General features: G+C 33.6%; 1 protein-coding gene across 1 annotated transcript in view; it reads right to left on the bottom strand.

The window, feature by feature from the left end:
• Positions 1 to 22,997, bottom strand: part of UGGT2 (UDP-glucose glycoprotein glucosyltransferase 2) — a 146,511-nt gene that overhangs the window by 46,149 nt on the left and 77,365 nt on the right. The window contains exons 21-24 of the mRNA XM_019737191.3: positions 16,378 to 16,584; positions 12,381 to 12,512; positions 5,760 to 5,884; positions 685 to 780 (exon numbers count right to left, since the gene is read on the bottom strand). Coding sequence (XP_019592750.3) covers positions 685 to 780; positions 5,760 to 5,884; positions 12,381 to 12,512; positions 16,378 to 16,584 — 560 coding nt within the window. The remainder of the gene's footprint in view (positions 1 to 684; positions 781 to 5,759; positions 5,885 to 12,380; positions 12,513 to 16,377; positions 16,585 to 22,997) is intronic.

The following is a 22,997-nucleotide window of genomic DNA, read 5'->3' as shown; positions in this document are numbered from 1 at the left end:
TGATAGCTGTCTTCAGAAACCTAATTTTGAAGAAATAATAAATTTTTTAACAAAAAAAAATGTTCCATGGATAAAATACTTACCCAACTGCTTAATTAGCCAAAAATGAATTTCTCTTCTCAACTACGTATCTCATAACTGTTAATATGTTGATGAACACTGAAAATCTGCCCCCACTTCTCCCCCGCCAAGGATGTAGTGTTCTCTAAACTTACGTGACCAGAGAACAGTTTTTCCCTCAGAATATATCTGTCAACATCTCCGAACAGTGTTTCTTGGAACTCATTTTGGGACATGTCTACATTTTATTAATTAGAATTCTTTAGTATTCTGTATGCATTGAGAATTTAGTATTAGTATGCACTGAGAATATGAAGACATAATTATTTATAATTTTACCAAGATACTGCAAAAATTTCAAATGATCATGAGCATGAAAGAAAGTTAATACAAATCATACTTGGTATAACTCATTTGAAACTTCATATCCCATATATATCATCCTTTACTTACTAGAATATACAATCAACTGGAATTTCTTTTCCTAATCTTATAAAATACATTTATTCTCTAAGATAGAACTTTTATTTCTCCTTTAATTTTGCTGTATTATGAACACAAATGGAAACCATAATTGAGTACAGGATGCAGTGACAGAAAAACACAATACTATTACATTCTTACCTATGATTCTCTTTAAGAAATGTGACATCATACCGAGTTTCACCTTTAGGCAAAGAGGAAACAAGGGCATCAACTTTCATAATAAGGTCACTCATGCTAGATAAACAAGATAAACAATGTATGAGTTTTTCAGGAATAGAAAGATTCATATTTCATACTACAATTAATGCCCTGAGAAAGGGGAATTTAATTTAAAATACCTCCAATACACTTTATATAAATGATTTTTCTTCCAAACTTGCCAGTAAGTAGAATTTGTCAATCTAAAGATGACTTGCTTTTAAAATCATACTAATTTTTCTTATCATTGATATAATATTTAAACACTTATAAGTAGTGTTCTCAACAGTCTATAAGAATATGGTGAATCATTCAATTCAATATTTGATGAGTCGAAGCATAGCAAAGAAAGAAAGGCAAAACACACAAAAAGTAAATAACAGGATATTTACTTTCAAATAATTTTTAATATAGTTAAGAAGCCCAGATTTTTATGGTTTTAAATTAGTTTGAAAAGTAATTGAGATTTCACAAAATAAATACCTAGATTAAATATAACCAAATTTGAAAATTCATGATAGAGAAAATGTATTATATGTTCAATAATATGCTGGGAAAGTGTTGGCTGAACTTTATGGAAGGCTTCCTTAAAAAAAAGAAAAAAAGAGAAAAGATAGGCACTTTCATTTTACAAATCAAGAAATTCAGATTCAGAGTGTTGAGAATCTTGTCAATCTCTCTCTCTAGGTCATTTTTTACTGGTGTACGGTGCTGAAATGTAGGACTTTATATTAAAAATATAACAGAAAAAAAAGAAATAATAATACCTACCGTATCTTTCACAGATCATTGCATTTAATGGTCATTTAATGAACATATACGTATATTCAATGAATTAATCAAAATCATAATATCTATTCCTATTCTCTCGCAAAGGTATTTATTTATCAGCCACATAATCTCTAATAAATAAAACTGTAGGCACAATGTAAGAAATATCTATGGTCAAACATGCTCCCCATGCTTCTTAAACTGGCCTGACAGCTTAAGTCGTACTTATGTACTGAGATGAGCTAAGTGGAAAATGAGAAAAGAAAAACCTTTGAGGTCCCAAACAACCTTTTCTTAAATTTTCTGCTGAATTTTCAGCTACACAGTCAATTTTTCTCTCTTTTTGAAAAGTAATTTGAACTGAAGAGGTGAAAGGGCACTAGATACTCAGCACCTACTGCTTGAGGACTGCAGGCATCTCTAAGAACAGAATAAGTCATAATTAGAGAAAAAGATTTTACATGCCACTCGGGATAATGGTTCCAAAGATTCTGTCTTTGGCATTCAGATTTCTACCTTCCTAGTTATATAACTCTTGGAAAGGATGATAATAGGGATGCATACCATTAACATATGTTCAGATTTAACTGAATATGAATTTATTCTAATTACAACACAACTTATTTAGCATTACTTCTGTGCATGTGACAACTTACGACAATTAGAGGGGATGCTTTATAGTTTAATGGTATTGATTTTTGGTGATTATTTTGGTTTGAAATGCCGCTTTAAAGTGGCTAAAATAGCTTCCTGAACCTACATAAAACTATAATTATGTTTTATCAAACAAGGTTAAAAAAATTAGCTCTGAAATGTTAACATTATATTTATCTATTTCAACAATTACTGAATTATATGCTTTTCAACATATACTAGTCCTAAATTATTTAATTATAAAATTATATATTTTTAAAGTTTTCTTTTATTACACTTGAAAATAACTATGGATATTACCTCTTCACTGAAGAAAAGCCATTATTTTACTACTTTACAAACATAAATTTCTTTTGACATTATTTCCTAAATGATGAATTAAAAAGATATAATTGTCTAAATGATAAAGTAAGGATATCAGTTTCATCTGGATCAGGATTCTGTATTCAAGAGTAATAATCAGAACTTCAGTTCGGGAAAGATAACTACCTCCAATACCTAGCCATATGCTTTAAATGAATTGATACAATGAAAGTAAAGAATGGAAAAAGATAAAACAGAAAATATTAACCGAAAAGAATGTTGATATGGCTTAACTATCAGACCACATCAGACTTGAAGACAAAATCATTATTAAGAAAGGAGTAATTTGTATAATGATGAAAGGAATAATTCATTAGAAAGATAATAATTCTGAATGAGGGTATACATGACAATATATAGCTCAAAATATTTAAAACAAAAATTGACAAGAGTACAATAATTAAATAATAAATCCACAATCTTAGTGGTAGTGTTTAACAAACTTCTTTTAGTAACTGACAGATAAAAATTCAGTATTTTGATGATCTGAAAAAAACAATATGTTCAACATAATAGACATATATAAAATCTTTCACACAATTAGAGAATTTTTAAAAATAGAGCATGAAACAATAAAAAAATTAACCTTGTCTTATAAAATTAGGAGAAATACAAACCAAATAACTGGTGTCCCTAAACCATGTTTCCTAATCACAGTTCAGAACAAACTGGAAATCAACTGGGCCATTTAAAACAATTTAAAACACACTTTATTAATTTATTAATTCAATAAATATTTACTGGGTACCTAATAAGATCTAGGCACAATGCTATGCACAGGAGATTAAAAAACAAACAGACAAATAATTTGCCTTCATGAATCCAATATTTTATTTCAAAGTATTTTAAAAAAACATTTAAAAAGTCACAATAGAGATTTGAAAATATTAGGACTGAATCATAATGAAATATTTATATATCAAAACTTATGTTATACAGCTAACTGTTTAGAGAGAAATTTCAAGTCTGTAATTTAAGGATATATAAGGAAAAACATGATATTAATAAGCTAGGAATCCAACTTGAGAAGTTTATAAAAGGACAGATTAAAAAGAAATAAAGAACTAAAACTGATTAAAAAAATAATTGAGAGTCTGTCAGGTCCTAAATCTACATATATGAGAAGACCAGCAAAACAGATATATCCCTCACTAAACTGAGCAAACTGAAATAAGAGGAAGGCTAATATAAATGACATATTTAAAAACTGTAAGTTAAGGAATAAAGCTCTTATAATTCACAAATAACATGAGTTCTAGTATTAGACAAAATGTTACAAAAAATAAGCAGAGTCCAGCAAGGAAGATTAATATAGAAGTTTAATACTGTTCCTGCAATTTAGTAGAAAAAAATTAAAAATGCAATGTAAAATATACCATTTATAAAATAAGCTAAAGTAAAAAGTATTAGGGAAAAAATATTAAAAAAAATGTGTACAACTTCATGGTAAAAAAAAATGAAGCTTCACTGATGGACCTAAAAGGAACACTAAGTAAGTGTGATTGTCTACCAACCTACCTATTCACATATATAAACTTATATATAAATTATACACCATATATTGGTTATATATTACTTATATTATAAATATGTATTATACATGTACATTTATATAGCTACATATAAATAATATATGTATATATTTAATGGATGGGATAATTCAATATTATATAAAGATGATAATTCCTTAAACTAATCTATAAATTCAAAGAAATTCCCACAAAACTTCCAGGAGGGTTTTTGGTAGAAATTGTCATAGTGGTCCTAACCATATTTACACTGAAAATCAAATAGCAAAAAACAGTCAAGACAATTTTGAAGAAGAGGCAAAAGGGGGACTTTTCCCTATTTGGTATCAAAATTTATTATAAAGTTGTGATAGCTGGAGTGTGGGATTGTCATGAGGCAATAGACCAGTGAAACAGTATAACGATCCAAGAAGAATTAAAGATATAAACACACATAGAAAACCAAAATTGTAAAACTTCTAGAAGAAAATAGAGTACCTTTATAACTCAGACTAAGAAAAATTCTTATACATCCTAAACACACACACACACAAACACACACACACACACACACACTCACACACACACTCCCTCACACAGATCAAAGACAAACTACAAGGGAAAAACCCTGATAATATTTTTGTATGTGATAAAATTTTATAATAACAAAGTAAATAGCCGAGCCACAGACTGAAATATACTTGTTAGCACAATTGATAAAGATTAGTATACGTAATTATAAACAATTTATTTACAAATCACTAAAAGAAGAAAATAACCCAACAGATAACTAAGCAAAAGATATGAACAGGTATTATACAGAAAAAATAAGCATGAATGGAAATAATATCAGAAGATATTCAATTTTAGTAGAAGTCAAGGAAATACAAATTAAAACACGACAAAATTTCACATCAGATAGGAAAATTTAACAAGTCAGATAACACCAAGTATTGGTGAGGACTTGGGGAAACAGAAACTCTTATGCATTTCTGGAGGATGTACTGATTGTTACAACTACTTTAAAGGACAGAATTTAGCAGTATCAGGTAAAGCTAAAGATAAGCATACCCCACAACCCAGTAACAACACTACTCTAAACGCACACATTGCACAAGGAGCCATTTAAAGCAGCCTCATTATTGCACTTCCATCACAGCAAAAAATTAAAGCAAAGTTAACTGTACCTCAGTGAGACTCTATAAATGAACTTCAGTATATTTGTAGCATGAAATACTAAAAAGGAATTGAAATGAACAAGCTAGCTCAATGTAAATGAATGTATATAAAGCTTCTATGGAAGCAGACTGCAAAAGGAGCGTACAGTATCACAGCATTTCTCTAACGAAGTCAAGGCGACTAACACTATAAACACTGATAATGCATATTTACATGTAAAGCAAAAATAAAAACACAAATATGGGAATCATGCATACAAACTTTAGGAAAATGGTTACCTCTTGGGGAGGGAGGAGATGGGGATGGGTGGGTAAAACAGAAACAGTGAGATTCAAGGCAAATAAAACAAAATATTAACATCTATGGTTTGATGGTAGTGAGTAAATGGATGTCTTTTATTATTTCTTTATACTATTTATATGTTTTTTTATTATATCTTAACTTGTGCATATATTTGAAACATTTTCTAATCTTAAAAAGAAATTAGATAGAAAACACCAGACTCCAAAATGAACTGGTCTTATGATTTTAAATACTTACTCGTTTGAGTTCATTGCCATATTTTCAACAATGTCTTTAATTTCTTCTACTAAATCAGTAAATGTTATCTTTTCCAACAAGTAGAAATCTTCTGCATAGACATTTTCATTTAAGGGTCCTAAGAACTTAAATAAAAGCAATTACTGTATCTTCTAGAAGATACTCATGGGAACAAGAATTTTCTCATGAAATAAGTATTTCTTTAAGCAAAAACTGACTAGAGACTAAACAGATGGTGACTATTAATCCCATCATTTACTAAATCCACTAGGACAAAAACAAGAGAAAAGTATTTTTTTAACTTTCATATCACAAATAACATTTGCATAAACACCAAAATCAAAGTGACAAAAAAGTAACAAATTATTTCCATTGAAAGTTTTACTTTGAAACAATGTTCCATAAAGCTTTTCATTCTCAAGTAAATTATGAAAGCAACTGTCTACATTTCATAAATCTTTTAATTTCAATTCTATTTTCTATTCATCTATAAATTGTAATCTATACTATGTAGATATGAATTACTATGTAAGCAAGGCATAAGAGCAAAAACCAAGAGACCAACCACATAATTACTTAATAATACCAACGAATCTTCACCTCAGTGATGCTCTATAAATGTTTTGGAGCCCAGCACAATCATGTAGGTTAGCTTTAAAGCAGTAAATACAGAGAGAGAAGCTGTAAACATACCGTGTTTCCCCGAAAATGAGACCTAACCGGAAAATAAGCCCTAACATGATTTTTCAGGATGACATCCCCTGACAATAAGCCCTAATACAGCTTTTGGAGCAAACCTTAATATAAGACCCAGCCTTATTTTTGGGGAACACAGTGCCTAATTTCTCAGGATGGCTATTTTATCACAACCACCACCCACTGTACTGCCACTAACATTTGCTGAGGAAACTAATACATGCAATCATCATAATATTATGAACACAAGCCCTGATATAGAAGAAGGTGGGCTTGAGATAGTCTTATGCATTAAACAATTCCACTTAATGACAAACAACCAGAAAACATATAAACCAGAATTATTTTTTTCTTAGTAAAGAGACCAGAATGAAATGGGTGCAGATTTTCTCACTTCTTCTTCATCTGCTTCTGCAACTAACAATTTCTAAAAATTAATGAAATGTAGTTCTTGAATCTTATTTGCTCATATCACAGGTGATATTAGCTGGAATGTTGGCATTGTAGCTAAACAAAAATCATGTTTTACCTTAAACATAAAACATGGCTCTTAAAAATGAAAAAAAAAAAGGCTATCATCAACAAGACAAATAGTAACAAGTGTTGGAGAGGCTATGGAGAAAAAGGAACCCTCATACACTGTTGGTGGGAATGCAGACTGGTGCAGCAGTTATGGAAGGCAGTGTGGAGATTCCTCAAAAAAATAACAATAGAATTAGCATATGACCCAGCAATCCCTCTCCTGGGTATCTACCCAGAAAATCTGAAAACATTTATTCATAAAGACATGTGTGCTCCAATATTCATTGCAACTTTATTTGCGGTGGCCAAGACATGGAAACAACCAAAATGTCCTTCGATAGATGAATGGATAAAGAAGTTGTGGTATATATACACAATGGAATACTATTCGGCAGTAAGAAAAGATGAAACAGTACCATTTGTGACAACATGGATGGATCTTGAGATTATAATGCTAAGCGATATAAATCAGACAGAAAAAGTAGAGAACCATATGATTTCACTGATACGTGGTATATAAAAATGAAAACAACAAAAGAACAAGACAAACAAATGAAGGAACAAAAACTCATAGACATAGACAATAGTTTAGGGGTTACCAGAGGGTAAGGGAGGCTCTAAAAGAGGGTAAATAGGGTCTAATAGATGGTGATGGAAAGAGAACTGACTGGGTGGTGAACACACAATGTGAGATATAGATAATGTATTACAGAATTGTACACCAGAAATCTATGTAACTTTACTAACAATTGTCACCTCAATAAACTTTAATTAAAAAAAAAAAAAAAGGGCACTATAAAACTAAAAGTACACATATAAACATTTATTGCCTTAAGATTTGATATTATTTTTAAGGTAACTTTGAAAGCTCTTTCAAAGTTATACTTTTTGGACTATGAATAGGAGAGGCCTGGAAAATAGTTGAATTTTATCTGTATCACCTCTAGTGACTTGAGCAATTTTGTTAACAGATCACTATAATGAAATAAATTATTTTCTTTAAAAATTAACAAGATGGCTACTTTCACAGATTAAATTAACCAGAGAACAGACTTTGCTTCACCTATGTAAGTCCAGCATCAAATAGCTAGGAGAAAAATGATTCTTCTGTGTCTTAGTTCTTCTATTTCAAGTGGAATATAGTATCTGTAGAACAAAGTAACTTACATAGTAAAAAATCACATTATGTCCAAGTTGGGAAAAGGAACATGGAATTTAAAAATCACGTAATGGTACAATAAAACTATCTCATGCTTAAATCTTTTTTACAGCATTTTGGAAATGTGATTTTCCAGTTATACAGAATAACTGCTATAACAGAAATGCATTACCTCCTAACAGCTCATTAAAATTTTAGAAAACTCTTGTTACAGTGTTCATCCACATACTGAGGTAAAAATCTCTCTCCACTCATGAAGTTTGATCAGCTGGCCTTGATTCTATACTGACTTATGGAGTGTAACACAAATCAAGTCTACAAATGTACCCACTGTTTCCCGACAGCCTTCAAATATTTAAAAACAGGAGTTAATATTTACTAAAATTTACTCTGTGTCTGTGGCTGTTCTATGTGCTTTACGTATAAAAGTATATTTAATCTGACAACTCTGTAAACCAGATTATTCCCATTCCCATTGTACAAACGAAGAAACCAAGTTTCATAGAGGTCATATAATTAATGGTGCAACTGGAATTTGAATACAGATTTGTCTGGCCTAAAAAAACAAACAAACAAAAAGGTCTTGCTTGTTTCCCTACTCTTCTACTTCGTGTCTTTCAACAATTTGTAAATATGTAGTATGATAAAAAATAAATTTATTATAATTATAGCAATGGCATTATTTAGGGTTTTATTTGATATTAAAATATGTAAGCTTCATTCTTTGGCGTGCAGTAAAAAAGTATTATTGTTGGTTGCCAGATGGAAGGGTGGTTTGGGGGCTGGGTGAAAAAGGTGAAGGATTAAGAAGTACAAATTGGGACTAACAGAATAGTCACAGGGATGTAAAATACAGTTTAGAGAACATAGTGAATAATATTGTAATAACTATATATGGTGTTGGGTAGGTACTAGATTTATTGGGGAGATCACTTCAGAAATTACATAAATCCCGAACATGCTGAAACTAATACTGAATGTCAACTGTAATCAAAAAATAAAAAAAACCTAAAATTAAAAAAAGTATCATTGTTCCCAGTTTTGATCATGCATAAACAATTTTAACTTTGATTATGTTCCAATTCAAATGTAAACATTTGGATACGTTCAGAATGAAGATTGATTCTAAAATGTCAGAATTATTTCAAGCATTAAACTACTTGATTCAGAATGATAACTACCTGCTACAATTGCTGTGATTAATGTGTTTTATAGCACTACTCTGAGTAAAAGCTAAGTATTACATTATAGCTCATAAACCATGGTACTTATTTTTGGATATACTATATTTTTGTATTCAAACCACAGTTGTACAAATAAAAGGATAATCAAAATTACAATTTTCTATTAAACAACACAAAACGTCAACATAATTTAACATAATACTACCTCCAGCCCCAATCTCTCCCCAGAATTCAAGTCATATGTTTAACTGCCAATTCAACAAGCCTACTTGGAGGTCCATAACTGAACAAAGAATTCTTGAATATGCCCAGAACTGAACTGTCTTACCCTTTTCACTTCTGCAGTCTTCCTCATCTGAATACACACCAACGCCATTCTGCTAGTTCCACATCCCACACCAGGTCTGTCAGGAATTCCTGTTCATTCTTCCTCCAAAATATATCCCACATCTACTTTTCACTACTTGCCCTATAGCCATTCTGGTCCAAGCCATCATCACCTCTCACTTGGACTCCTGCACTATACTGACAGGTTTCCTGACCCTCTACAGTCTATTCTCAATGTAATCGCCACTAGAGATCCCAAAGAAACATAGGTCAGATCATGTCAGTCCCCTGTCCAGAACTACTGGGTTTTCCTGAAAATAAGACTGGGTCTTATATTAATTTTTTCTCCAAAAGACGCATTAGGGCTTATGTTCAGGGGATGTCATTGTGAAAAATCATGCTAGGGCTTATTTTCCAGTTAGGTCTTATTTTTGGGGAAACACAGTATGAGCTTCAAACTTCATTCAGAGTAAGGCAGGAATCCTTAAACTGCCTATAAAACCTCACTGATCTGCCCCCCAGAGACTTCTGAGCTTCTCTCCTGAATACTCTCGGTGCCGGCTATTCCTAGAACACACACACATGATCTCACCTCAGAACCTTTGTAATCACTGTTCCATCTACCCACAACATTCCTCTTCCAGATATTCGACATGGCTTACTCCCTCACCTCCTTTGGTTCTCTGTCCAAATGACATCTTATCTGTAAGGATGCTATTTGCCCACTAAAATGTAAACTCCGAATTTGTTGAAAACATGTTTGTTCACCACTGTACTCTCCGAATCTAGGAGAATGTTTGGTTCACAGCAGGTGAGAAATTAATATCTGAATATTTTGTCACTTTCAAGAAAAATGAGAATAGTTCTAGGAGAAATAAGTTGAACATAACTCTAATATTTGTTACCATTAATATTGATAAAAACATATGAATTATATTAAACAATGACAAAGAAAACACAGGTTAACTTTTCCATAATGTATAATCAAAAGATGAGGTACTAGATATAGCTGGTATAATTTTTTTTCTCTTATTTCTTAAAATGCCTGACAGAACCAAAGGTAGCCATATACTTTAAAACTCTTCTAAAAAGCTGCATTTCCTCCCAAAGCAATTGTTAGAGAGAAAGAGCAATGCCACTTCTGGGCTTTCACATACCTATCAAAATACTTTATATTACTGTACTAATAAAGGCAAACATTGTCACCAATTTGTAAAATAGCACTGTACGTAGATGAGCCTGAGTCTAACTACCTTTAGGCGATAATGCAATTAGTCAGCTCAAGAACTGTTAACACTGAAGCAGATCTATTTGACCTGCGGAAGCTTCAGGAAGTTGGTTTCTTATTATTCTCCAATTCCTATTATTTATAGATTCAGATAAGAAAAAATAAATAAGCTTAATTTTAATGGAATGATGACATGGGAATAAAACATGCAGGTAAACAAAGCTCATAAAAATGCAGAAAATAAAGAAAACATTAAGAGTGTATCAGAGCTTTGAAGATGATTTAGGTAGATGTAATTTGACAGTTCAAGCCGAGATATGTAAAACACAATGCATTAGTTGATTTCTTAATAAATCTAAGCATCAGATTCAATTTTTTAAAACTTAAATCATTCCTGAGAAATAAAACCAGACTATCATATTAAAAAATATTAATAAGTGGACATTATCCACTAATTTTTTGTGTCTATAAAGACTCTAATCAGAAAAGTGTGATGCACTAAGAAAAAAAATGTGATATTAAAAATGTAAAATAATATATAGAGATAATTACTATTATTAAAAAAACAAATAGCTTTGTAGTGTAGAAAAAAGAGTTATAAGGTAAAACAAACTATTAATAAATTTTATTAGGATCGTGGGAGTGATGCTTTCTTATAGATTTTTAAAGGTTATATTAATAAATACTGCTTTATACTTCAATACAAAAATATCATGCTGTTATTAAACAATCAATTGCAGAGACAGTTACGAGAAGATTAAGATGCCACAATGTACTTTCTTCACTTAGTGTAACAGGGGTTCTCAATCACAATGTTGTACTGTGTATTAACTTGTTTTTTTTTTTTTTGTTTGTTTTTTAAATTTTATTGGGGGAACAATGTGTTTCTCCAGGGCACCTCAGCTCCAAGTCGTGTCCTTCACTCTTGTTGTGGAGGGCGCAGCTCAGCTGCAAGTCCAGTCTCCGCATTTAATCTTTAGTTGCAGGGGGCGCAGCCCACCATCCCATGTGGGAATTGAACTGGCAACCTTGTTGTCGAGAGCTCAGGCTCTAACCAACTGAACCATCTGGCTGCCCCTCTGGAAGTTCAGTGGCAGCTCATTGTCTTCAATCTAGTTGTGGAGGGTGCAGTTCACTGGCCCATGTGGGAATCGAACTGGCAACCCTGTTGTTCAGAGCTCCCGCTCTAACCAACTGAGCCATCAGGCTGCCCCTAACTTTTTTATTCTAAACTTACATTTGAACATAATAAAAGTTATTCCCACAAGAATATTCTTCCTTACCCGCATTCAACGTTCTCATCAATGGGGGAAGGGATGAAGTGACAGGTATTGTGCCATAAACCAAAACTCTCAGCGCCCATTTTACTTAAGCTGAGAACTGTCTGCTGTGTCTAATGTATGAGCATGCGTGTGTTTTATCAGGTGTGTTGTGACAGAAAAAGCTTTGAGACCCCTGTATCACAGTATCACTGAAAAAAGTGAGCAATTGTTTTTCCTACTTACTTTCCCATTCCTGACAATACCGATTTCTCCAGGACGCAATTTAAGTACATCTTGACAGAACAGCTGGTGAGTTCGAAAAATATTCACTCCAATGGTATTATATTTCTTCTCAAAAGCATTCTTATCCATCCCCTAAAGCATGAGAATAATGAAAAAAAATAAGAAAACAGTCAATACTATATTAAATTATTTTCTTAATGAAGGCTACTTTAATATAATAGTGTAAAATTTAAATTATACTAAGTTACAATTTGAAGAAGTACTATTTTCTTCTGAAACCACATTTTTTTAAAAAAATTTGTTTGCCAAGTCAATTATATTATTTGTACTTCTTGCTACAAGTAGATAAAGTTTGCTATTCATTCTCTGAGAATTTCAGGTAGATTACTGATTAGTAAAATGCTAGGGAACATCAATTTAAATAAAACATTCAAGAAATGAAATAAAATGTTTATTAAATTCTGAACTCAGTACCTCCATTTTGGTGCACTCAATAAAAATAGTGTTTAAAACGGAAATAACCTATTTCACCCCATTATACCAACCCTACAAAACAATTTAGTAATAGTGCATTTAATTTCTGAAATACAAAAGCAACCCATGGTCAGAGTCGAAAAATATATGGACACTCACAGAAAAATAAACCATGAGTAAGTTCCTTACATCTTCCTACTAAGACAAACTTCTCCGTATCAGTACTTGTCAAACTTTAATGTGCATACAAATCACCTTGGTGTCTTGTTAAAATGTAGTTTTTCCTTCAGCAGATCAGAGTGGGGACTTAAATTCTGAACTTCTAACAAGCTCGCGGGTGCCCCTGTGATGCTAGAAACGTTCCCCCTGTACTGTCCAATAGGTAGCCACAGCCACAATGGTTACTGAGCATGTGACATGTGATTGGCATTACTGAGGAAATGAATTTCAAATTTAATTTAAAGTTTAAAATGGCCACATGTAGCCAGTGACTACAGTATTGGACAGTGCAGTCCTAGATCTTCCTTACTTCTAAAATCTCCATCTCACTCGGCCCCTCTCTGACCACAAGTCCTGACCTTCCAGCTCACTCATTCCAGTGTCGTCAAACCAGCCATTACTCAACACTCTCAGTCCGTTGACCCTTCCACTTATTTTTGGTCCATCATACTTCCCCATATTATAATTTTCCTCCCAACCAAGTTATACCCGAGTCCTTTACTATAATATCAACCTTCCAGGCTCAGCTCCCTTGAATGATTCCCCTCAGTTATATTCACCAGGCAAAACCTCAACTCTGGTTAAACACAATTCTGCTTTCTCTGCAACTGGACCCAAGCAGTGTTAATAAAGCTGGAGAAAAACATGCAACCAATGCTGATCTAACTTTCAACTTATGGTCATTAACCTCAAGTGGGCCCTCAGAAATCTTCCCACACTAATGTATTGAATTCACTTTCTCACTCTCAGAATAGAAAAATATTTGATATTTTCTCCTCTTTCCTCAAACCTCTAGTAACACCCACTCCCACTCTAACACTTAGCTAATGACCTTTCTTTTGAAAATGAAAGCACTCAGAAGTTAAGTATCTTGCTACCACAAAATAAATCTGCCCTTCTGCGTCTGTACCTTTCTTCTGCATTCTGCCTTTCTTCTGGTTAAAATGGATGAACAATTTCTGTTCTTAAGACCAACACTGAATCCAACACCTCTTATCTACTCAAGAACTTTGGTCCTACTTTGCTCCCCTCCATCTATACCATCCTTTTTGGTTGTTGGGATATACTGTTTCTATTAGCATACAAAAAAGTGACATCTCCCAAATTTAGAAATCCTTCCTTAACCTCAAGTCCTATTCTGGCTACAGAACATTTCTCTGTTTCCCATATAAGAAAGTTCTTTAAAAAAACTGTACGTGTTGCTTCTATTTCCTGATTTCCCATTTTCTCTTCAATTTAATTACTTTTATGCTTATCACTCCACTGAAACTGTTATTATCAAAGCCACCAACGATCACCTTAACAAATAAAATGATCAACTATGAAGCTGGATTTCAGGATCATCTGGCATAGGTGATCATTCCCCTCTTTGGAATACTTTCTCCAATTGGCTTCCAGAATACCATACTCTCCTGGTTATCTTCCCAACTCATTGGCTGTTCCATCTCTCTCCTTTACTAGATCATCCTTTTGTGTTTCTCTACATTTCGGAAAGTTCCTTGGCTCAACTTTCTGTCCCTCTGTTCTCCACCTCACCCTTGCTTCTGAGATATCTCATCCAGTTTCATAGCTGGAAATCATATAATGTTGATGACCCTCAAATTGACTTTCAAAAAGAAAAGCCCTCCATTGATTTCTACACCCATTTACTCAATTGTCAACCCGATATCTCCACTTGAAAGTCCAACAGGCATCTCCAACTTAACACGTACAACTTAGCCCTATGTGTCCAAATCTTCTCATCTTAAAAAAAGACACCACCATTAAGTCTAGCTGTTCAAGCCAAAATCCTATGATATGATTTTCACGTCATATACAACTGATCAGCTAATCCTGTTGACCACAGTTACAACAAATATTATGTATCAATCCTCTTACCATCTCCACCACTGCTATTTAGTCTAAGACACCATTATTTCTTGCCTGTATTATTGTAATAGAATTCCACTTATTCATCCTATTTCCACTCCTGCGTACCTACTATTAAATCTTCATACAGCATCCAGAGTCATCTTTTTAAAGATTGTTCGCCTCTTCCCATTATATTCAGAAAAAATTTCAGTTCCTTACTATAGCCTACGAGTGTTTGAAATATCTGGGGTTGTTTCTGACCTCACATCTTCATACTCCACATCTCTCTCTTTATTGTGGTCATAATGATCTGCCTACACCTCAAACCTGTCAAGACTGTCTCTGTGTCAGGCCTTCAGATTTGCTCTGTTCCTGAACCTGATACATTCTTCTCACAGACTTTCTCATTTCCTTCAGAGCTCTGCTCGAGCATAAGCTCTTCGGAAATACCTTCCATGACCACTCCAGCTAAAAGAGCATTCCTTAGACTACCGGCTCCCTCATGTTTCTTTATTCTTCCAATACCACTTACTTTGTCTTTCCCACTACCATGTAAGCTCCACAAGAGCAGGGACTCTATCTGCCTTGTTCACAAGTATGTGAATCTCCATTGTCTGGGAGACAATAAATCTTTTTTGAATGAATTAGTGAATGCTTCTTTCAAAAGATCATCTTCTATCTTTGAAATTTTGCTTGCACTGGACTCCTTCAGTGAAATACCTGAGGATTTTAACCCCCAATTCTTCACTTAAGTACATATCCTAACTAGAAGGATATCAACTTCAAGAACCATGAAGTAGTAGTCGAAATATATGAAATTTGATTTGTTAAATGCCTCTATGCAAAATCCTATCATTTTTTTTAAAGATTTTATTGGGGAAGGGGAAGAGTGTGTACTTCCAGAACTTTTTTTTTTCCCAAGTCAAGTTGTTGTCCTTTCGATCTTAGTTGTGGAGGGCACAACTCAGCTCCATATCCAGTTGCCGTTGCTAGTTGCGGGGGCGCAGCCCACCATCCCTTGAGGGAGTCGAACCGGCAACCTTGTGGTTGAGAGGACGCACTCCAACCAACTGAGCCATCCGGGAGGCAGCTCAGCTCAAGGTGCCGTGTTCAATCTTAGTTGCAGGGGGTGGAACCCACCATCCCTTGTGGGACTCGAGGACTTGAACTGGCAACCTTGTGGTTGAGAGCCCACTGGCCCATGTGGGAATTGAACCGGCAGCCTTCGGAGTTAGGAGCATGGAGCTCTAACCGCCTGAGCCACTGGGCTGGCACCCAAAATCCTATCATTTAACATCTATCTTTTCCCATTCAAAGGGATATTTATCCTCAAATGATTATGCTTATTAATTGATGTTTTTCAATAACATATCTCCAAGCACACTGACTTATTACACTTTTGAAATACATGTGTGAAACACATACTTATTATTTCAAACAAACAGTTACTGACCTCAGTAAGGAATGTTTTAATTTTCTCTCCAGAATAAATAGCTGTAGCAGTTTCTTCCTTTGCCAGTTTCCCGAGAAAGTTTCTCAAAGAGCTGTTTTTCTGTGTAAGAAAAGCTGCCAAAATTCCTCTAGAAATAGCTGTGTTCTCTTCATTTATTTTTGATGTAGGATTAAAAATAACCCCCAACCGACTATGAAAACTTGTTTCCTGCAAAACACATTTATAGGTGATAAAGATCTGTAGCTTACATACCTTTTTACAGTTGAACTTTTTGCTTTCCAATCAAGTTTATTTTACCATGCAGCATCTTTCACTGTCAAAGTCTATGTTGACTGTATTGAATGTGGCTTATAACTGAAATAGCCTGAAAACAATCATTTTAGTAACTCTAATTGCTTCACCTCTTTGCATAACAATTCTTTTCTAATGCTTCTTCTTGTGTACTTACGTATGTAACGCACAAAAAATACAAAACAAAAATGTAGAGCTCAGCAAATTAACCCATAAAACTACCACGTAGGTCAAGAAATAGAGCACTGTTAGAGACCTCTCATTTCCCCTGCCAAGTCCTACATCCTCCCACTTTTCTAAAGACAACTACAATCCTGCCATTTAGAGTAATAATATTCTTGCTTTTCTTTATAGTTTATCACCTAAGCTTGTATTGCTAAACATCTCATCCATTTTCAATTTCATATAAATGTAATCATATAGTATGTATGAGGTGTGATCAAACAATACAGTGAATATTTAAATTAAAAAAATCTATTACAGTAAAAGACATATTGCCATTAATCCCCCTCAAAATACTCTCGCTTGCTTCGAACACACTTATCCTATTGTTCTTGCCACTCTCTGAAGCAGTTTTGGAAGTCCTCTTCCGTGAGTGTCTTTGTGTTGTAGTGGCTGCCTTGATGTCTGGAATCGATTCAAAATGTTTACCGTTCATGGTCATTTTGACTTTGGGGAAGAGTCAGAAGTCACATGGTGCCAGATCTGGTGAATAAGGTGGATGAGGACACATGGTAATGTTTTTATTTGACAGAAATTAACAGAAGCGATGTGTGACACGAGTGTTGTCATTACAGAAGATGAAGTAAAGACACTCATGAAAGAGGACTTCCAGAACTGCTTCAGAAAGTGGCAAGAATGATGTGATAAGTGCATTCAAAGCAAAGGGGAGTATTTTGAGGGGGATTAATGGTAATGTGCCTTTTACTGTAATAATTTTTTTATTTAAACATTTATCATATTGTTTGATCACACCTTGTATTCTTTTGTGCTCTCTTTCCACTTCATATAATGGTTGAAATTCATCAACATTGTTTTGTGTAGCTGTAGTTACTTTTTTTTTTTTTTAATGATGTACAGAAGTCCGTGGTATCCATTTCACTGATGTTGGACATTTGCATTGTTTTTGTTTGGTGCTCCACAAACAGAATATGCATAGCTCCAACTTTACAGGATGCTAAAATAGTTGGGACTAGTTTTCACTCCCATCAGCAACATATGAGTTTCATTATCTCACTGACTTTTTAATTTAAATCATTCTGGTGGATATGTAAGGACATCTCATCAGGGTTTAATTCACTTTCTCATCACTAACAATATTAGACATCATTTAACGTGTTCATTGGCCTCTTTACTGATTTGCCTATTCAAGCTTTGCAAACATTATTTTTTTTTGAGATAATTATCTTTTCTTACTGACTCATGAAGGGTTGAGTTCTAATGCTTTAGTATTTCGTTGGTTATATGCATGCAGATAACTTCTGCCATTCTGGCTTGCCCTTTTATTCTCTTGATGGTGTCTTCTAACAAAAAATCGTCCTTAATTTTAATGTAGTTAAGTTTATTGGTATTTTAATTCATGGCTACTGGGTTTTATGTTCTGTTTTAGAAATCTTTCCCTACTCCAAAGTCATAAAGTGTAATATATGCATGAGTCTGTTACTGGGTTCTCCGTTTTTTTTCCATTGCTCTTTTTCTATCCTTGTGCTACTATGAAATTGTCTTCAATTATATAGCTTTATAAAAGATTCATAACCAGCAGAGCAATTATCCAACTTTCCTCTTCTTTAAGAGTAGTTTAGCTATTCCTGGTCCTTTGAATCTCTATATAAATTTGAGAATAAACTTGACAATTTCCATAAAAAATGCTGAGATTCATACTGCAATTGCTCCGAAGCTATACATCAATGTTGGAAGAACTAACATCTTTACAATATTGAGTCTTTCAATTCATGATTATGATCTATCTCTCCATTCACGTAGTCCTTCTGAATTTTCTCTCAATATTTTATTGTGTAAAAGTCTTAAGCATATTTTGTTACACTTATTCCTAGTACTTGATATTTGTGATACTATTATAAGTGATTATTTTAAATGCTTTTTTTGTTTGTTGCAATGCTCAGAATTAATTCTTGTATACTGACTTGTTGATTCAGCAACCTGGTTAAACTAAAAAAATTAATTTTAGTAATTTATGTTTACATTTATATGTATTTTTCTGCATAAACAATTTGGAAAAATGACAATTTAAAATTTTCCTTTTTGGTTTTAATACTGTTTGTTTAGTTCATTCTTTACTTGTTTAGGATTTATGTATCTATGTTCATGAGTAAGACTGGCCTACAGTTTTCAATGATTTATAAGGCCCTTCTAGGCATTTAGTTTTGAAGTTATGCTGGTCTTGTAAAATGAGTTGGGATGTATTGCTTATTTTTCTATTCTATGGAAAAACATTGGTGTTAGATTGGTGCTTGGTACAGTTTACTAGTATGATCCTATGGGTCTGGAGTTTTCTATTTTGAGCATTTTTTCAGTTACAGATTTAATTCCTTTGATAATTAAAAATATCTTCTTCCTACCTCTGTTATGTCCACAGGATCTTGAGCAACATCCCCTCGTTCAGTCACGGTACTGACTGGGTCTGCCTCTCCATTTTTCTTGACCAGTTTACCTAGTATTTTATCCATTCTATTGATCTTTTCAAAGAACCAGCTTTTGGCTTTGTGGACCTGTACTAAATGTCTTCTATTTCATTATTTTTTGTTCTTATCTTTACCTTATCTTTTACTTTTTTTGATAGAAGTTTAAGTTGCTGTCTTTAAATTTTAACATCTGTGCTTAGATGATTGATTTTACAACCTTTCTTTTTTCAGATATATACAACGTAATAAAAAATATGGGAGATGTTTAAATAAAATATTTATTACATTAAAAGACATATTGCCATAAATCCCCCTCAAAATACTGCCCCTCACTTCAAACACACTTATTTCATTGTTCTTGCCACTTTCTGAAGCAGTTCTGTAAGTCCTCTTTCTGAGTGTCTTTAGTTCTGCTGTTGTGGCTGCCTGGATGTGACTGAATCAAATTTGACTTTGGGGAAGAACCAGAAATCGTACGTGCCAGATACAGGTAATAAGGTGGATGAGGCTACACTATAATATTTTTATTTGACAGAAATTGCCACATACCAGAAGCAATGTGTGACATGGAGCACTGTGATGATGCAGGATGATTTACAGCACACTTTAAAACATACGGTCTCTCAACCGTAGCTCACACCCGACTGACTGCCCTGAACAAGTTGAAACTTGTCACACACTGTTACTAAGGTTCAGTGTGTCGCTTCCCATATTGAAAATTCCTGCCTTTCCGTTGGATGGCACTCAGCAGCAGCATTTACCATATTTTTTGATCACACCTTGTATAACACAGATTTAGCTGTAACTGTTAAGTTTTAATGTCATTAAAATTTTCATTCATTTGAAAAATACTTTCCAATATGCATTTTGTACCAACAGGTTACAAAGAAACACTTCTTAGTTTTCAAACATACAGAGGTGCTCTACACTTTTCGTTGGTTATTGGTTTCTAACTTAATTACTATGTAGTCAAAGAATACACTTTATATGATCTTGATCCTTGAAAATTTTATGAGACTTGCTTTAGAGCCCAGCATCCACAGAGGTTTTCTTTAATGTTAGATTTGTGTTTTGCAAGAATATATACTATACATTTTTCACTTTCTTATCATGTACATTAGGTCAAGTTTGATGATCTTGTTATTCAAATCTTCTATACATCCCTATTGATCCCATGTACTTGTTCTACTTGTTACTGAAAGAGGGTGTTATCATTTCTTAACATGATTCATGGATTTGCCTGTTTCTCATTGAGGTTCTGTCATGTTTTGCTTTATATACTTTGAGCCTATCCTCTGAGGTCAATTATTATGCTGAAAATGCTTTTCTATAGGAAAAATATTATAGAAAACACAGATTATTCTCCACTACTGGCCTGGAGGCAATGCCCTAATAACAATTAGGGCCCACATCTGTTTTTATAACTGCCATTTCCCACTAAAAGGAGTTAGAAGTCTTTGGACAAATGGCAGATTATAGATTTGAGACAAAGAATAAAGGTGAGAAAGGGACATCTTGTTTGTCAGAATGCAAGAAAGTGCTCAGAAAAAGGACACAGGAGTTAACCTGAAGGGGTTCGTTCACTAGCCGAAATGGGACACCGTAAGCATCTAGAAAATAAACCATGTAAGGGATGGAAGACACTAAAAATAAATAAATAAATAAATAAATAAATAAATAAATAAATAAATAAAATCCATGAGCCAAATAATACTTGAAAATAAAAGAGGAAAAAAAATGTGTATTTGCCATCAATAGGGGGGACTTCTACAGTATCTCTCCTTTGAAAATTAGTAACTAAATATAAAGAATATAAAGAATAAATATAAAGAATATTCCTGGTAGTTTAACTCCAATTTGAAAAAATAAGAAACGTATTTACAAAATAGAGGTTTAGCTACCACAACTTTATGCTTTAAACGTACTGTGAGACAACCTGACATTTATGTGCTTCAACAATAAGAGCACAAGGAAAAGCTCAATACATACAACAAGATGCCATATCTGTATCTATATCTATATCTATAGCTATAGCTATAGCTATAGCTATAGCTATAGCTATAGCTATAGCTATATGAATACAGCAGTCTTACCAGACATTTTTAAACTATACCTAAGCTTTAGATATAATTTCTAGTATAGAGAAAATGTATGGGCTAGAAGAACAAGTTAAAAATACTACAGGTGAACAATCAGTGAAATTCAGAATGTGGGATTTCTCTGCAAAGCAACGAGCTTGATATCTTTAAAAAGTCAACGCTAAAAAATGTGGATGGGATTGTTCTACAATAAAAGAAACTAATGAAACGTAACAATGAAATGCACTGTGGAGAAGTTTTTTTGGATTGTGGTTTGTAAAAAGAAAAGACATCTTTGTGGGAACAACTAGGAAAAATTGAATACAGTGCTGAATTAGTACTGATAATTAGCACTGATAATTGAATTAGTACTAACAATATGATAGTGGAATTGCAGTTATGTAGAAGAATATCTTAATTCTTGAGAAATGAATGCTGAAGTACTAAGAGATGGTATGTGCTGATTTCTACAACTTACTTTAAAATGATCTAGACCTTTCCTGCCCTGCTCCCACTCCCAAACAGATAGACAAATATGGCAAGATGTTAACAATGATAGAATCTAGGCAATAGGTATAGAAGTGCTCATATTTCTGAATATCGTGTAGCCATGAAAAGAAAACATGGCCTCCAAGAAACAGACCCAGGGAGCCATAAGGAGAGGTTTGAGTGAGATAAAGGCAGCAATTAAAAACAACCAGGATGAAATGAAGTGAAAATAAAAGAGACTAAAAATATAATACCCAAAAGAATAAAAATAAGAAACTGATATCACAGAAAATTCAATTAATGTGCTAGATCAGGAAGGAGTCAACAAAGTACAGCCTGTGGGCAAAATCCCACATGGGGTGTTTTTATATAGTCCTCTAGGCAAGAATGGTACGTGAAATGGCAGAGCAGCCAGAATTGTAAGAGAGGAAATTAGAGAATTAGAGAAAGAGACAGACAAGAAGAACTGTCCTGGGATCACCCTCATCCCTGAGGGTCTGTAAAAGTGCATGTACACTACGCAGTTCTCACTCAGGACAATCACAGCATGGTCTAGGGAAGACTTTAAAGCATTTCCTGAATAAACACTGCTGAATAAAAAGCTACTCTGACCCAGGACGACTCCTGGAAAGTCAGGTATAAAAACAAATTTCATGGTGACAGATGATTACTAAAATAATCAGTCATCCTGGGCAGTCTGGAGCACTGTGTGTACGCCAAAGGTTTAATCATCTCAGGAATAACTAGAAAGGGAAAATGCCAAGATATTATTCCGAGGGAGAATGTGAGGCAAAATCATAAAATTTCTGAATTGTGAAAGTAGTCTCTGAGTCAGACCAGATCCAACAATAAAATGTGAAAATGTAACTGTCTATGGGGACTTTAGCACAACCTTTGACCAAAAAGTGGCTTGTGCTGACCCAGAGGCAGTCCCTAGGAAACCAAGATAAAAGAAAAAAACAAATCTGAGCAAGAACATCACAGATACACAATCAAGCCTTCAGAGGAGAGCAGCCAAATTCCTGATTGCATCCTCATGAGAAACCCAAGCCACAACCACTCAGCTAAGTCACACCTGAATTCTTAAACCCCAGAAACTGTGAGACAATAAATCGTTTCT

The sequence above is a fragment of the Rhinolophus sinicus genome, chromosome 16 (genome assembly GCF_057876585.1).
Source record: "Rhinolophus sinicus isolate RSI-liver-muscle chromosome 16, RSI-T2T, whole genome shotgun sequence".
Taxonomy (NCBI): domain Eukaryota; kingdom Metazoa; phylum Chordata; class Mammalia; order Chiroptera; family Rhinolophidae; genus Rhinolophus; species Rhinolophus sinicus.
Note: the sequence above shows the minus strand (reverse complement) of the source record. Positions and strands in the feature narration are given on the sequence as shown.